General features: G+C 41.2%; 1 protein-coding gene across 3 annotated transcripts in view; it reads left to right on the top strand.

Moving 5' to 3' along the window:
• Nucleotides 1–1,744: 1,744 nt before the first annotated feature.
• LOC122550087 (cAMP-responsive element modulator-like) overlaps nt 1,745–17,567 on the top strand; it is a 144,029-nt gene continuing 128,206 nt past the window's right edge. The window contains exons 1-2 of one of the 3 annotated variants that reach the window (XM_043690639.1): nt 1,745–3,476; nt 7,171–7,297. In XM_043690639.1, coding sequence (XP_043546574.1) covers nt 7,175–7,297 — 123 coding nt within the window. In that variant the 5' untranslated portion in view covers nt 1,745–3,476; nt 7,171–7,174. The remainder of the gene's footprint in view (nt 3,477–7,170; nt 7,298–17,567) is intronic. The other 2 variants (XR_006311740.1, XM_043690638.1) reach the window with 2 other exon arrangements.

Here is a 17,567-nt window from a genome sequence, read left to right on the forward strand (position 1 = left end):
GCAACTTTTTCACGCAGAGGGTGGTACGTGTATGGAATGAGCTGCCAGAGGATGTGGTGGAGGCTGGTACAATTGCAACATTTAAGAGGCATTTGGATGGGTATATGAATAGGGAGGATTTGGAGGGATATAGGCCGGGTGCTGGCAGGTGGGACTAGATTGGGTTGGATATCTGGTCGGCATGGACGGGTTGAACCGAAGAGTCTGTTTCCATGCTGTACATCTCTATGACTCTGAGGGTTATGCCCAAAACATTGACTCTGACTCCTCAGACACTTCCTGACCTGCTGTGCCTTTTCCAGTGCCAACTTTATCTACTCTGCACTCTTATCTTCCAACTTAAATATATGCATGCTCCATAATTAGAACACATAGGGAGCACAATAAGATATATTGCAACTCCTTTGATAGCAACTTCCAAGTACTCAAATTCAAAACCACCTAGAAGAACAAGGGCATTATTAGATGATGCATGGGAACACCATCACAGGCAAGTCTCCCTCTGAGTCGCACAGCATTCTGACTGGGAACAATAAGCCATTCCTTCACAGTGGGTCAAAGTCTTGGAGCTCCTTTCAGGGAAGTCAACAAGTCTACATGACTAACTGCAGTGAAAGAACAGCACATTTGATTATGGCTGCAGTTATTAAACATATCAGATCCAACTATGCAGCTCAAACTGATTAGTTTCAATTCTTTGTCAGCTACAAGATTGCCAAGGATGGAACTGGCATTGGTAGTGTTTGGGCTTCATAGCCCACCCGCTCCAGGCCTGCTGCATCATCTCTCTCTCTTCTTTTCATCTTGATCTTTTATTTTCTTCTTCTTTTTGTGTGGTGGGGAAGCCAGAGTGCTATTGGGGCGTCAGCTGCAGTGGGACTCCTGATGTGTGTACTTGGCGAGTCGTTGTTTGTGGCGGTACTTGGCGGGTGGTTGACTGTAGTGGAGGTAGTGTGAGAGCAGAGATTCCTGTCTGCGGTTGGCCCAAAATGTGGACTCTTGGTGACAACTGGTTGTCGGCAGTGTCAGTGCCTGGAGCAGGCACTCACGGTGGCTGTGGTAGACACAGTGCCTGGACTGGGGCCTCCTGACTGTGGTATGCCTAGAATAGGGACTCTTGGCAGGCCTCACTCCTTGAGGCCCAGGATATCTTGTAAAGACCTTGAGGTCTTGAGGACCCCTTCTATCGAAGATGAACCCTATTTATGTAACTTCTTTTTGTAACTCAAAATGATGTTGGATTGTAGCAACAAAACACTTTTTTTATTTAGGTATGTGACAATAAATAACTCACTCACTTACTCATGAAGAAAGGCTGCATTTATTTGGGGTTTTTCTTTGTAGGAGAGAAGGCTGACAGGGGACTGAATATGGTGTATAAGATTAAGGGGCTTCGATAAGGTAATAGGAAGTAACTGCCTCCCCCATAGTTGAAGGGTCAATAATAAGAGAGGCATAATTTTAAGATAAAAGGCAGGATATTTAGGGGGGAATTTGAGGAAATGTTTTGCCCAGAGGATGGTGGGCATCTGTAATGCACTGTCCTCGAGACTAGTTGAGGCAGGAAACTTTAAAAGATATTTGGATGAGCCCATGACATGTCAAAACTTTCAATGCTATGGGACAAGTGCTGGAAAATGCTACTAGTGTGGATTTACAATAGTTTTTTTTTTGTCAGTGCAGACTTGATGGGCTGAAGGGTATCTTCTGTGCTGCATGATTCTATGAATGTTTTATGTGGCATAAATTTGTAAATCTAAATTCATTACATTTACTTTTTCCACCCTATTTGGTACATCCTTTTGGAATTGTAATGAATTTGTCAAACACATTTTTCCCTTTTCCAGGGCCATGCTTGACTGTTACTGATTGTTATGATTTTTGAAGTCTCCTGGTACTACCTGGTTTATACTGGCCTCTCATACTTTTCCAGTGACAGATGTTGACTAACTGGTCTGTCATTTGGCACGCTCTGCCTCCTTTCTTGAATGGAGCTGTTGCATTTTCAGGATCAAAAAATAGCAACTAGACATGAAATTCTGGTAGATTCTTAATCTCCCTAACTCAGACACAAATCTTAAATAACAGCTGTAAAATGTTGAAAATTAGAATGAAGGTATGTTTTATATTTAATCATTTAATATAAAAGCAGGGGGTTAGTGAACACAAGATGATATTTGTACCACAGGGAAATATTGTGTACATTTTTAATCACCCCATTTTAGAAGATATGGACAGCCTAAATTTGCTGAGATAATATCAGTGATGAGAACAGTCATAATGAAATATGTGAACTAGACATTGATTGCAGTAGAGAATGTCAATACAATGTAGATTCCTACAGAAATATTCAAATATTGAAGTTAATTAATAGTAAAGGTTATTTTTACTAGGAGTGGAAGAGGAGAAAATTTGAATATAGTACTAGAGGAAACTTGGAGGAAAAAAAATTGATTCAAAAGATGAGTAAAATATGGATGCAGAACCACAAGTGATTTTTGAAACCAATACAATCAAAGCATTTAAGGAAGGATTAGAGGAATCTTGCTTATTGTGTGCCAAAACATTCATGAAAGTTGATTTGACAAGAATGACCATTATATAGCTGAGACTTTGAATATCCACAACATGTATAGATCCAACATTTCCTGACAAAAAACGTCACCAGCAAGAAAGTCCAGCCACCATCAAACAAAATACATACCACAGGTCAAACAAAGCGAGGTGAAGGTGCATTGTTGAGAGAATAAGGCTACAGAGCTTTATGACCTGCCTTTCAACCTGGAGGCTCTCCAAAAATGATAGTACAAACCTATCTCATAGGAACTGATCACTATCTCCTAATAAACAGACATGAGACTCTCTCAATGGGCAGACCATTTTAACCATATCCTGAATCATGAATTCACACATATGATTGAATGACTGCCAAAGCATCGCATTCTGAACCAACTTGTCAAACATGTATTTCAAGCTGAAGTCATCAATGCTATAAACCGACTGTGGGTATGTCTTTGGGAGCCAATGGAATCCCTCTTAAAGTATTCAAGTTGATTAGGAATCTCACTAGCCTCTTGTGCTTAATTTGGATCCAGGACATTATTCAAAGAATAAAAAGTAATGTATGTAACTCAAGAATAAATGGAAAAGAATTTTTAAAAAATGCAGATTTGCTATAAGAACTAGGTAATAATATTTTAGTAAACACCTCAGATCTGTTTACAAAATCGATTTAAAGGTTAATTTTATTCCCAATCCATCATTGCTTATCTGCAACTGTTTCTCTAAGTTTATGCCCTGCATTTTTCTTTCATAAAGGAAGCAACTGAATGAACTTGAAATACTAAGATGGCAGAATGTCGCTGATATCTTCATAATTGATACAAAAATATTTCTGAAGCACGTCAAAAGAGAAATCTATTTTTGCTAAATAGATAAGTGACTGCATACAAACACAGCAACCTTGGAAACTCAGGGTGAGTATCTTTTGGAGTTTGATTGTCTTTTATATATATGCAAACTTTTAAATGCAGTAGCTTCAAAGAAGATAAATTGGGCATTCAAGATTGCTAATGATTTTGATAGTTTAGGGTCATAATTTTAAAACATGAATTCTTTAATATCAACTATTCTTAAAACATCCTATTTCAGTTCAATAGTGATTTTGTATTAATTTCTGGGTAACTTCAGTCAGTTATGTCTTGCTCAAGTAACTATTCTTCAGTTCACAGCATATTAGGTTCAATCAAGGTTGCTCACCAAATGGTTTAACAGTATCCATGTGTGTGTTCTCCTTGACCTGACGACATCAGTTTCTGTTGTGGCATCCATATTGATTAACATCACTTGCAATATAATCCAAGGATTTAACCTTGCACCTTTCTGGTCTATGTGCTTCACTAATATGCTATATTTGTCCACTGATAAATCAGAAGTATTCTTTAATATGTGCATACTATTTAAATTTTTTTTTTAAGAGGCTGTGTAATGAAGTTTATTTCTAGGTTTTGGGATTGCCCTTCCCAGAGAAACAATTCCAAAGTTTGTTGGATGGCTAAGTTGGTAGAATCTTTTCATACTGAAGGTAGACAGACCCCTACAGTGGAATGGGGTGATACGGACCTTCGGATCCACACTGACCCTCTGAAGAGCATCCCACCCAGACCCAACTCCATCTCTCTCTGACCCCACATTTCCCATGGCTTATCCACCCAGCCTGCATATCTCTGGACACTATGGGGAAATTTAGCATTACCAATCCACCTAACCTGCACATCTTTAGACTGTGGGAGGAAGCCAACGCAGACAGTGGGAGAATGTGCGAACTTCACACAGACAGCCACCTGAGGCTGGAATTGAACCAAGGTCCCTGGCGCTGTGTGGCAGCAATGTAACCATTACACTGCTGTGCCGCCGCTAGATTTGAAAGGTCCTCGGAAAAATAAGGTTATAAATAGCTAGTTAGTTAACCTGATGGGGGTAAAAGTGGATAACATGAAAGAGCAGAGGGTTTTGAATATTTAACTTCATAAGACATTAAAATTGCACGTCAAGTAGATAGTATCAAAAGAAAGCTATGGAAAATTAAAGTTTACATTGAGGGTTAGAGAATATAAAATTCTATTCTACCAGCAAAATCACAGTTGCCATGCTGTGTGCACAATATGTATTCACGAGGCCACTGCCTGATTGTGGGGTGGGGTGGGGGAATTTCAAGAAAGACTTGGGGAAATTGTGATTGTTTTAATTAACAACAGAGATCTTTAAGCCAAAGTAATTTAAAACAGCCCATTTCCTGTGATTGTTCGAGAATAAGGGCTAAAAATATACGGTTGAAGTCTTAGGACAGACAGAAAGAGACTTTTTAGATTAGATTAGATTACATTACAGTGTGGAAATAGGCCCTTTGGCCCAACAAGTCCACACCGACCCGCCGAAGCGCAACCCACCCATACTCCTACATTTACCCCTTAACTAACACTATGGGCAATTTAGCATGGCCAATTCACCTGACCTGCAGGTCTTTGGACTGTGGGAGGAAACCGGAGCACCCAGAGGAAACCCACGCAGACACGGGGACAACGTGCAAACTCCACACAGTCGCCTGAGGCGGGAATTGAACCCGGGTCTCCGGCACTGTGAGGCAGCAGTGCTAACTGCTGTGCCACCGTGCCACCCACACAGGGGTTTTCGAACTGCCAGTATTTGAGTCATAGAATCATAGAGTCACAGTGATTAACAGCATGGAAACAGATCCTTCGGTCCAATTTGTCCATGCCGACCAGATATCCAGAATTAATCTAGTCAAATTTGCCAGCACTTGGCCATATCCCTCTAAACTTTTCCGATTCATATACCCATTCAGGCACCTTTTTTAATGTTGTAATTGTACCAGCCTCCACCACTTCTGTGGCAGCTCATTTCATATGTGCACCAGCCTTTGCATGAAAAAGTTGCCCCTTAGGTCCCTTTTTAAAACTTCCCCTCTCACCCTAAACCTATATCCTTCAGTTCTGGACTCCTCCAACCCAGGGAAAAGACCTTGTCTATTTACCCTATCCAAGCCCCTTATGATTTTATAAACTCCTTCTCAGTCCTCAATGGCCTATGACTCCCCAAGCACCGGAAGCATCCTTTTTGCAAAGATCCTGTCCAGTCATGTTGGAATTTATAGGCTTCTATGATATCCCCTCTTATTCTTATAAACTCTAGTGAATATAATCTTAACTGATCCAGTTTTTCCTTATTCTTAAGTCCTGCCATCCCAGCAGTCACTCTAGTGAACCTTAATTGCATTCCCTCCATAGCTAGAACATCCTTTCTTAGGTAAGGAAACCTCAATTGGACATAACATTCCAGATGTGGTCACAGCAAGATCCTGTACAATGCAGCAAGACATCCTGCTCCTGTACTTAAATCCTCTTGCTATAAAGGCCAACATACTTTTTGCCGCCTTCGCTGGCTGTTTCACCTGCAATGCTCACTTTTGTTGACTGATACAGAAAGATGTCCAGGTCTTGTTGCACCTCCCCCTATTCCAATCTATCACCCTTCAGGTAACAATCCGACTTCCTGTTTTCACTTCCAAAGTGAACAACCTCATTTATCCACATCGTACTTCAGTTGCCATGTATTTGCCTACTCATTCAATTTGTACAAATCACACTGAATGTGTGGTAGAGGCAGGAACCCTCAAGACAGATAAGGGTAACTTAGATGAGGACTTGAAATGCTGTAGCCATACAAGGTTATGGGCCATATGCAAGTATAGGTGAATATTTGATGACCGGCATAGACTCGGTGAGCCTAAGGTCTCCTTCCCTGCTGTGAAAACTCTATATCTCTATCAGCATCTTCCAAATCAATAATCTCCACCATTTAGAGCATAGGCAGCAGCTGGGTACACTGCCACGTTCAAATTCCCTGTTACATAAGATTGCATGCTGACATGGAATTATTTCTTCATGGACTCTGGGTCAAAATCCTGGAACTCCCTACCTAAATAGCACTTATAGGAGTACAGTTGCCACACGGGCTGGATTAGATAATTAATTCAATGAAAAGCAAGTAGAGGTATTGGAGCAGGATAAGCATATGGAATGATGGCTATTGCTCATCTGGAGAGTAAATTCCAACCATTCTTTGTTGTTAACAATTTGTTGTAAATTTATGTATGATATTCTGTATTGGAAACACAGAATATCATACAGAAATTATGATAAATTGTTAATAAAATTGGGAGTACAGAAGATAGGCACAATATAAACTAAACTGGACCTTCCAGAATTCCATTCACATCCTCACCCCTCCATCTCACACTCTACTACCAAATAGAATATATCTAACAGGTTTGAAAAAGAAAACTAAATGATGATTAAATGCAGATGGCATGGTGGGCTCAGTGATTAGCACTGCTGCCTCACAGCGCGAGGGACCTGGGTTTGATTCCATCCCTGGGGAACTTTCTGCGTGAAGTTTGTATGTTCTCTCCATGTCTGTATGGGTTTGCTCTTAGGAGAGTCTATATGTAGTTGATGGGCCAAATGACTTGCTTCCACACTGTAGATCTTCTATGATACAATGATTCTAATAAACCATCACTGTGTTCTGTGTACGTGATGTGAAATACTTTTGAATTGTGTGTCACTTACGATTTATTTTTCTTTTTAGACAAATGACCATGGAATCAGTAGTTGAATCTCACCAAGATGGCAGTGTAACAGATTCCGCCACAGATAGTGAATCTATCCAATTACAAGCTCAGAATTCCCAGACTCAAATCCCTACCATTGCGCAGGTAATGCAGCAATAATTGCAGTACTTGAAGAGAAGATTAAATTGTATCATCGTTTAGGTGTTACATGACATTTGCTATCTGGTAATGCAATTTAGGCAGTAAATATGCAAGTTGTCCAGGTTGTGAGAAAGAATGTAAATTTGCAAGGACTATCATAGTAGAATCTGAGAGTTTAGTTTTGACTCTTTCCCTTATTTTATTTCTGGTACTTTTGATTTCCTGTACCAAACCTTTTGAAAACCCTCTCTTGTAGTTCAGTTCTCCCTTTCTTTCACTCTGCACTAAACATTTTTGGTTGTATCTTGGCTATCTAGGAAGACCTACGACTAGTAAGTTGAGCAGGTACGATGGGAAGAACACTAGGTAGACAGGTGGAGAAGTAAGTTGACCAGCTAGGATCCAGTTTGGGAGGGCTGAAGACATTTGTGATAAATAAGTGGCTATTTTTGCTCGATCTCTGGGCGGGTGGGTAAGTACTTAGAAACACTTGAACAAAGATACACAGATTTTTGAAGTCTGGCTTTTTCTACCTTGCTATGATGGCAGTTAATTTTTGTTCTCTCCTTGCCCTTTTCCCTGTTGTTTTCCCTTCAGGACAAATACAGGGCTGAATTTTCTCAGTCTTTGAATGACAAGGGAAATCGTGGGCATGTTGGGAAAATACAGCAAGAGTGAAAAAACGACATTGTTGTTATTCAGAAAGACAAGCCCAGTTTTCTTCCCATTTAAGGTTTTAACAATTAGAAGAGAGGCTCAGCACTGAGCAGTGAGGGGACTATTCATGGCATCTTTTTTATTACCTAATCTCACCTCACTTACTTGCAGGTATGCTATTTTTCCAGATACCAGAGGAAAAAATAGACTGTCGAGAGTGTAGTGCTGGAAAAACACAGCCGGTCAGATTCCTGATGAAGGGCTTATGCCTGAACTGTCGATTCTCCTGCCCCTCAGATGCTGCCTAACTTGCTGAGCTTTTCCAGCACTACACCCTCGACTCTGAGCTTCAGCATCTGAAGTCCTCCCTTTCTCCTAGAAAATAGACTGTGACAATTCCAGACTCGAAAGTCAGAGTGGTAACCTGATGGCTGCAGCTTGCTCGTGTCTCCTGTAGGCTTCCATTTTGGCCAGCATTCCCCAATGTCTCAGCCCTTTTTCATTGACAGTATTTGTCTACACCTTCTGTCCACTGAGATTGGTATCAACAAACTTCTCACCATATGTTCATCTGTGTGGTACCATGATCATATAATACAGTTCAGCCCTTAAATGTCATACTTTGGAACTCACTGTCACCTTACATTACAATACTTTTGTTTGTATGATTTTCAAATGCAGGGACACCTACACATCTAATGCATCAGAACAGGGTGTATCTTTGGTCTCTTAGGTTGCTTTGTTAGTACCCACTCACTTTGCACTAGCCTGGATGATTACAGCATCTCGCTATTTAGCGCAAACAGAAAGCTAGGAAGCTTGTTATGTTTGCCAGCAATGAACAGTCAAAGTGTGGACAAAGTATGGATAAGTGCTACGTTCATGGTCAAAACCAGAGCATGTGTCAGCAGCTTACACAGCAAGCATACTATATGTGTTTGAATCAAATGGCTGCATGTGATTGTCTAAAGTGATGAGTCCTTCATTCAGTCAGGGGACTGGTCCATGTTTGGTCAAGAAGATGAAGTATCCCAAATGAATGAGTAGGAGATGCAGAGCCCAGGAAGGTGAGTAGTTTGGGGATGTGTGAGCCACTAAGGGGAGATGCTGCATGCTGTATTGAGGATGGTAGAAGAAAGGTTGGATCAGAGGTGATGAGCAGTCTGCTCCCAAAACAGCTTGTGAGGCTTTGGGATTTTTAAAGTTGGTATAAAAGAAATAGCCTGAATGGGTAGGATTAAGCTCCTATAGAACCAGGTTTTTTTTAGTTTTAGCCTTCAGTAGCAGTTGCTGCAGGGGTTTTAAAGCTGGATGTGGAAGTTATTTATTCATTCTCTGTTACTGGGAGTTCTGCTGCTGGAATTGCATGTGAAACATTCGATTTTACTGAATTTGCCTTTGCCAAGGGTGCAGTTACTGTTTAGTAGTTAACTAATCCGTTTTTCCATTAATTTGTCCAATAGAGTAAAGTTACTCCAATTCTTTCTTTTGTTGTTTTTTTAATTATAACCTATGTATGAAGTGTGTTTTGCTGCAAGACTGATAGTTTGACCGATTTGAATTGTATCTGGAATATAACACCTGGCACTTGTCTTTAAACTAAGAAAAGGTTAGGGTCTAGGCTATCCTCCTCACATATTTTGAAGTGGTTTGGTCTGGTCCATAACAATGCTTAAGACTGGGCTGGCATTATTTGAAACTCTGGCTGATGGGGGTTTAAGAATGGTACTCCAGTTGTGAATGCCGTAAAGTCCTGGAACTGGTGAGTTCTTCTTTGGCTGTTGAGCACAAGATTATGTGAGAAACATTGTTCAGGATCACAAAGGGAAATCATGAAAGTCTTCAAAGTGTCATTTTAAGGGAATATTCAGCCCACTATCTTGAAGTGAGAGAGAATATTTAGAACAGGATGTACAGATGTAATTCTGTCTCCATTTTTAAGTCATGCATGTTATCTTTTGTTATGTAATAGGAGAAAGTGAGGTCTGCAGATGCTGGAGATCAAAGTTGAAACTTTATTGCTAGAACAGCACAGCAGGTCAGGCAGCATCCAGGGAACAGGAGATTCGACGTTTCGGGCACAGGCCGAATCTTCCTGAAGAAGGGCCTGTGCCCGAAACGTCAAATCTCCTGTTCCCTGGATACTGCCTGACCTGCTGTGCTGTTCCAGCAATAAAGTTTCAACTTTGTTATGTAATACTCTGATATTGTGCGTCGAGTCTGTCTTAATGGGAGGTTGCAATGAATGACAAAGTTAGTTTCATTAAAAGCTAAGTTAGTGCCTTCAGGGACTTGAATATCCAACCTTTTACCCAATTACTTGTATATAAGAAGGTATATACAAGGAGATCTCACATATGTAGGAATGAAAGGGTTATAATGTAGGGGATTTTAACTTTCTAACTGTAGACTGGAGCTGCCATACTCTTAAGGGCTTGGATGAAGATGAATTTAAGACTATGTAAGAAAATGTTCTTAATCAGTATGTGGATGTACTTCCTAGAGAGAGCAAAACTTGACCTTCTCTTGTAAAATACGATAGGGCAAGTGACTGAGGTGGCAATGGGGGAGCACTTTGGAGGCAAGTGATCATAATTCTATTCGTTTTAAAACCATTATAGAGAAGGATGTTCCTATCTAAAAGTTAAAGTTCTAATTTGGATCAAGGCCAATTTTGACCGTATAAGGCAGGAACTTTCAAAAGATGATTGTGGGAGGCTGTTCGCAGGTAGGGGGAAGGTTGAAAATTGGGACGCCTTCAAAAATGAGATACTGAGAGTTCAGAGACAGTATGTTCCTGTTATTGCAAAGGGAATGGTTGTTAGATGTCAGGAATGCTGGATGAGTAGAAAAACTGTGGCTCTGGTCAAGAAAACGAAGGAGGCATATGTCAGGTATAGACAGCTAAAATTGAGTGAATCCGGCGAGGAGTATAAGGGAAGTAGGTATATACTTAAGAGGGAAATCTGGAGGGCAAAAAGGGGACATGAGAGAGCCTTGGCAAGTAGGGTTAAGGAGAATCCAAATAGATTTTGTAAGTACATTAAAGGCAAAAGAGTAACTAGGGAGAGAATAGGGGTCCTGTATCTGTGGAACCACATATGCGTGAGATATTTGCATCAGTATTTACTGTGGAGAAGGACGTGGAAGCTATGGAATTTGGAGAAATAAATAGTGATGTCTTGAAAAGTGTCCATATTTCAGAAGAGGAGTTGTTGGAGTCAAAACGCATAAAAGTAGATAAATTCGTGGGACCTGATCAGGCGTATCCCAGACCTTTGAGGGAAGCTAGAGAAGAGATTGCTGGACCCCTTGCTGAGATAGTGAGTCAAAAGGTGTGGCCTGGAAAAGCTTATGTTTGAAATGCCGACTCTCCTGTTCCTCAGATGCTGCCTGACCTGCTGTGCTTTTCCACTGCCACACTTTCTAACTCTGATCTCTAGCATCTACAGTCCTCACTTTCTTCCCCTTGCTGAAATACTTGTATCATTGACAGCCACGGATGAAATGCCGAAAGACTGGATGTTAGGTAAGAAAGGTAGTAAGGAAAATCCAGGGAACTACTGACCAGTGAGCCTGATGTCACTGGTGGGTAAGGTGTTGGAGGAGATTCGGAGAGACAGGATTTACGTGAATTTTGAATGGCAAGGATTGATTTGGGATAGGCAACGTTACTTTGTGTGTGGGGAAATTGTGTCTCACTAACTTGATTGAGTATTTTGAAGAGGTGACAAAGAAGATTAATGAAGGCAGAGCAGTGGATGTGATCCATATGGACTTCAGCAAAATGTTTGATAAGGTTTGGTATGGTAGACTGATTAGCAAGGTTAGATCGCATGGAAGCTGGGGGAGCTAGCCAATTGGATACAAACTGGCTTGAAGGTAGGAGACAGAGCATGCTGGTTGAGGGTTGTTTTTCGGACTGGAGGCTTGTAACCGGTAGTGTGCCAGAAAGATCGGTGCTGGGTCCACTGCTTTTTGTCATTATATAAATTATTTGGATGTGAATATTGTAGGTATGGTTAGTAAGTTTGAAGCTTGCCTTCATTGGTCAGAATATTGAATGTAGGAGTTAGGCTGTCATGTTGTGGCTGTACAGGACATTGGTGAGGCCACTTTTAGAATACTATGTATGAATCTGGTTGCCCTGCTATTGGAAAGGTATTGTTAAACTTGAGAGGGTGGAGAAAAGATTTACAAGGTTGTTGCCGGCATTGCAGGGTTTGAGCTAAAGGGAGAGGCTGAAGAGACTGGGGCATTTTTCTCTGGAGTGTTAATGGCTGACAGGTGACCTTAAAGGGGTTTAGATAAGGTGGATAGCCAAGATCTTTTTTCCAGGGTAGAGGAGTCCAAAACTAGAGTGCATAGGTTTAAGGTGAGAGGGGAACGATTCAAAAGGGACCTGATGAGCAGCTGTTTACGCAGAGGTTGGTGCGTGTCTGAAAAGAACTACCAGAAGAGGTGGTGAAGCTGGTAAAATTACAACATTTGAAAGGCATCTGGATGGTACATAAATAGAAAGGTTCAGAGAGATATGGGCCATACACGGACAAATGGGACTAGTTTAGTTTAGGAAACCTGGTTGGCGTGGACAAGTTGGACCGAATAGCCTTTTCTGTGCTGTATAACTCTGATACTTAACCTGTCTATATCCCTCTGCAAACTCTTTGTCATCTTCAAATTTGCATTCCCGTCTATGTTTGTGACATCACCAATCTTGGGTATAGTGCCTTCACTTTCCGCATTCAAGTCAATACTTTATATTGTAAATAAGTTATAGCCTTGGCACTGATCCGTGCAGCACTCCACTAGCTTTCCTGAAAACTCCCCCTTATTCCCAAATTTTCTCCCCTTATATAGTCATAGGGGTCTACAGCACAGAAAAAGGCACCCAGGCCCATATAGTCTGCACTGGTCAAAACCAGCCATCTACCTATTCTAATTCCAATATCCAGCACTTGGCTCATAGCTTTCTATGCTTTGGTATCACAAGTGCACATCTAAATGCTTCTTAAATGCTTTAAGGGTTTCTGCCTCTACCACCCTTAAAGACGGTGAGTTCCAGATTCCCACCACCCTCTGGGTGAAAACATTTTTTGTTACATCCCCTCTGACCCTAAATCTATGTTCCCTAGTCACTGAGCCCTCCACCAACTGGAAAAGTTTAATCCTGTCCCCCTCATAACTTTATACATCTCAATCATGTCCCTGTAGGTCTCCTGTAACTCTGAGGAAAACAATCCTAGCCTATCCAGTCTCTGTTCACAACTAAATCTCTTCTGCCTGGGTATCTTGGTAAATCTTCTCTGCATTCTCTCCAGTGCAGTCACATCTGTCTTATAATATTGATTCTGGAACAGCTCACAGTACTCTCGCTGTGGTTTAATGAACTTTTTATACAATTCTGGCACGGATCCCTGCCCCTAAAACCTGTGCCTCGGCTAATAAAGGTATGAATCCCATAGGCTCTATTAACCACTCAGCCAATCTGACCAACCTGTCTATAACCTACTGTAACCTAAGGCTATCCTCCCCGTTATTTATCATCCCACTTAATGATCAATCCTACTATGTTCAAGGCTAATTTTTTTCTATATACCACAGACAGCAAGGGCCCAAACACTGGTACATGTGGAATCCTGGTGGATGCAGGTTTGCAGTCACACAAACATTCCTCAAAGATCATCCTATGCATCTTGCAACTCAGTCAAATGTTGATCTATTTCAACAAGTTTCCTTGGATCTCATGGGCTCTTCTCTTTCCATCAGTCTCCCATACGGGAACTTATCAAAAGTCTTGCTAAACTCTAAATAGACTGCATTGAATGCATCATCCTTATTTACACAACTGGTTACATCTTCAAAAAATTCAATCGGGTTGGTCAGACATAACCACCTCTTAATAAAACCATGCTGACTATTAGCCAATCCTCACTCGTGCTAGTATACTACCCCAGCACTACTCTTACTTAGTAGCCTTGTGTAGTACATTATCAAATGACTTCTGGAAAATGAAATATGTAACACCCACTGTTTCCCCTTTATTAAATATGCAACAGTGATGCAGATGTTGGATAAAACAGCCATTTTGAGTGTGGTGACCCTTTGTGAGAATGGAATGCAGCTGGGAAATGGTCGTACTTATGTTGAGTACCTCTTTATCTGTTCTGCTTGTTAGTTCCTCAAAGAATTCAAGTAAATTTGTCAGGAATGATCTTTCCTTCATGAAGCCATGCTGGCTATATTTGATTAATTATGTATTTATAAATGCCTGGTTATTATATCATTTTAACTAGATACCAGCATCTTCCCATGGACAGATGTTAAGCGAACTGACTTTTTAAAAAAATTCCCTTTTTGGATAATGGTAATGATAATGCAAATTGGTAGTTTTCCAATACTCTGGCACTTATCCTAAATCTAAGATTCTTGTAAAGTTATTATCAGTGCATCTACTGTCTCTGTAACTACTTTTTATGATGCATCTCAACAGGTGCAAGTCTTTAGCCTCATTAGTTTCCATAAAACTTTTCCCTCCAGTGATGCTAACTGTATTTATTTCCTTTCCCCTTTTTACCACTTGATTATTGATTTATTTTTGGAATGAGGCAAAGTATTTATTCAACTCCCCGGCCACTTCCTCATTCTGGAATGTTCCCACGCACACTTTGGCCACTCTCTTCACTTTCGTATCTGTAAAGAAGTTGCTACTGCCTGTCTTGACACTATTTGCAAATCAACCCTCATAGCTTATTTTTACTTTTTTTTTGTAGTTTTTTTTTTCAAACTACCCAAAAACAAATGTTATGGACCAGGCCAGATCCCCTCAAACACTTCAAGAGGGTAACCCAGACCCTAACTTTGCTAGTTGCTTTAAGCGGATGTAAAGTGGATATTCCAGGAGAGAATCATCTGGTCAAACCACATAGTTTTAAACAAAACCAAATTTATTTACAAGATTACTGAAGGGAACACGAACAACAGAGAACAAAATACAGAATAACTTAAACCACTCTGAAAACCCAACATTTCACCTCAACTTAATAATGCTGTTCCAAATACTTGCAACAATTCCCATAAATATCCCTTGGCAGAGACGGTAAAATCAAACACAAGTTCTTTCAGGATAGAAGTCGGAGAGAGAGTACGATCCTGAACCTATTTCTGGGTCCAGCAGCTTTTCCATGACTAAAGAAAAACCAAACCAGAGAAAAGCTGAGCTTGGATAACTGGCCACACCCCTTTCATTGTACAAGTGTTTTTTTAAACTTGAAAACCTGCCTGAGGCAGTCTCTGTTAGCTATTATCAACTTGGCCCTAAAACCCTTCACTTCCAGTCTTTTCAGAGTTTGTGTCGTTTCTGACCTTTCTGGGGGAAAAAAAAACATAGAGAGCGGTAGATATGATCTATATGGACAAGGTTCCCCATGGGAGACTGATTAGCAAGGTTAGATCTCATGGAACACAGGGAGAAGTAGCCATTTGGATACATAACTGGCTCAAAGGTAGAAGACAGATATTGAGTACAGGAGTTGGGAGGTCATGTTGCGGCTGTACAGGACATTGGTTAGGCCACTGTTGGAATATTGCATGCAATTCCGGTCTCCTTCCTATCGGAAAGATGTTGTGAAACTTGAAAAGGTTCAGAAAAGATTTACAAGGACGTTGCTAGGGTTGGAGGGTTTGAGCTATAGGGAGAGGCTGAACAGGCTGGGCTGTTTTCCCTGGAGTGTGGAAGGCTGAGGGGTGACCTTATAGTGGTTTACAAAATTATGAGGGGCATAGATAGGGTAAATAGACAAAGTCTTTTCCCTGGAGTTGGGGAGTCCAGAAGGGCATAGGTTTAGGGTGAGAGGGGAAAGATATAAAAGAGACCTAAGGGGCAACTTTTTCACAGAGGGTGGTACGTGTATGGAATGAGTTGCCAGAGGAAGTGGTGGAGGCTGGTACAATTGCAACATTTAAGAGGCATTTGGATGGATATATGAATAGGAAGGGTTTGGAGGGATATGGGCTGGGTGCTGGCATGTGGGACTAGATTGGGTTGGGATATATTGTTGGCATGGACGGGTTGGACCAAAGGATCTGTTTCCATGCTGTACATCTCTATGACTGTATGATAGCATAACCTTGCTAAAGGAACAGCTTTGTCACGTAACCTAATCCTCTCGTTTACCACTAATTTTTAGCACCTTGTCTTCATTTCCCTGATTAACCATGATTGGTTTATCGCATACTGTGGGGGCCTACAGACTCTTTCTCACCAGTGTTGTCTTCTACTTGTTATTTCTTACCTTCACCCATATATATTTTACATCTTCCAACCCAAGATTATTTCTTCCTATCATTTTTATTCCATTTTATGCTAATAATGCTACCCTTACATTCTTTCTATCTGTCCTTTCAAAAAGTCACATATCCCTGAATATTTGGCTTCCAGCTTTTATCTCCTTGTAACTATGCCTTTATAATGGCTATCAAATCACATGAACTAACCTATAATTATGCAGTTCATTCATTTGTTTTGTTATGAAGTAAAGAGCCATTTATTTTGCTTTTTATCATTTTACTGTTTTTCTATGTTTGTGCATTTGGTCCTAACCCACTCTGAGAATCAGTATCGAAATAGCTGCCTATTATGCTGCCATTTGCTTTGTAAGTCGACATTTCCCCTCTTCTCAAAACCCACACTTATTCCCTCTAATATATTCCCTCTAATATATTCAATGATTCTGAAGAAGATAGATTTTATAGTAGCTTTAGAAATGGTGTTTTAGGTCTCAATTGTGGTAAGGATTTGTGTAGTTGGGTAGAGTATGATTAATGTGATACAGTCTTAAAAGTGAACAATGAAGAATCTGACCAATTAGTTTCTTTCTATAGTTAGAAAAAATATTAAGTGGTCTGCAGAAATAACAATCACAATGGATGGGCTTAACACAGTGACTGGATCAGTGGTGCTGGAAGAGCACAGCAATTCAGGCAGCATCCGAAGACAGGCAAAATCGACGTTTCGGGCAAAAGCCCTTCATCAGGAATAAAGGCAGAGAGCCTGAAGCGTGGAGAGATAAGCTAGAGGAGGGTGGGGGTGGGGAGAGAGTGGCATAGAGTACAATAGGTCAGTGGGGAAGGAGATGAAGGTGATAGGTCAGGGAGGAGAGGGTGGAGTGGATAGGTGGAAAAGGAGCGGGGCAGGGGGGACAGGTCAGGGGATCGAGTTTCTGAAGGTTAGAAGCTAGGATGAGGTGGGGGAAGGGGAAATGAGGAAACTGTTAAAATCCACATTGATGCCCTGGGGTTGAAGTGTTCCAAGGCGGAAGATGAGGCGTGCTTCTTCCATGCGTCTGGTGGTGAGGAAGCGGCGGTGGAGGAGGCCCAGCACCTCCATATCCTCGGCAGAGTGGGAGGGGGAGTTGAAATGTTGAGCCACGGGGCGATTTGGTGGATTGGTGCGGGTGTCCCACCCACCCATTGTACTCTATGCTACTCTCTCCCCACCCCCACCCTCCTCTAGCTTATCTCTCCACGCTTCAGGCTCTCTGCCTTTATTCCTGATGAAGGGCTTTTGCCCGAAACGTCGATTTTGCCTGTCCTCGGATGCTGCCCGAATTGCTGT

Source organism: Chiloscyllium plagiosum, chromosome 5 (genome assembly GCF_004010195.1).
Source record: "Chiloscyllium plagiosum isolate BGI_BamShark_2017 chromosome 5, ASM401019v2, whole genome shotgun sequence".
Lineage (NCBI taxonomy): Eukaryota > Metazoa > Chordata > Chondrichthyes > Orectolobiformes > Hemiscylliidae > Chiloscyllium > Chiloscyllium plagiosum.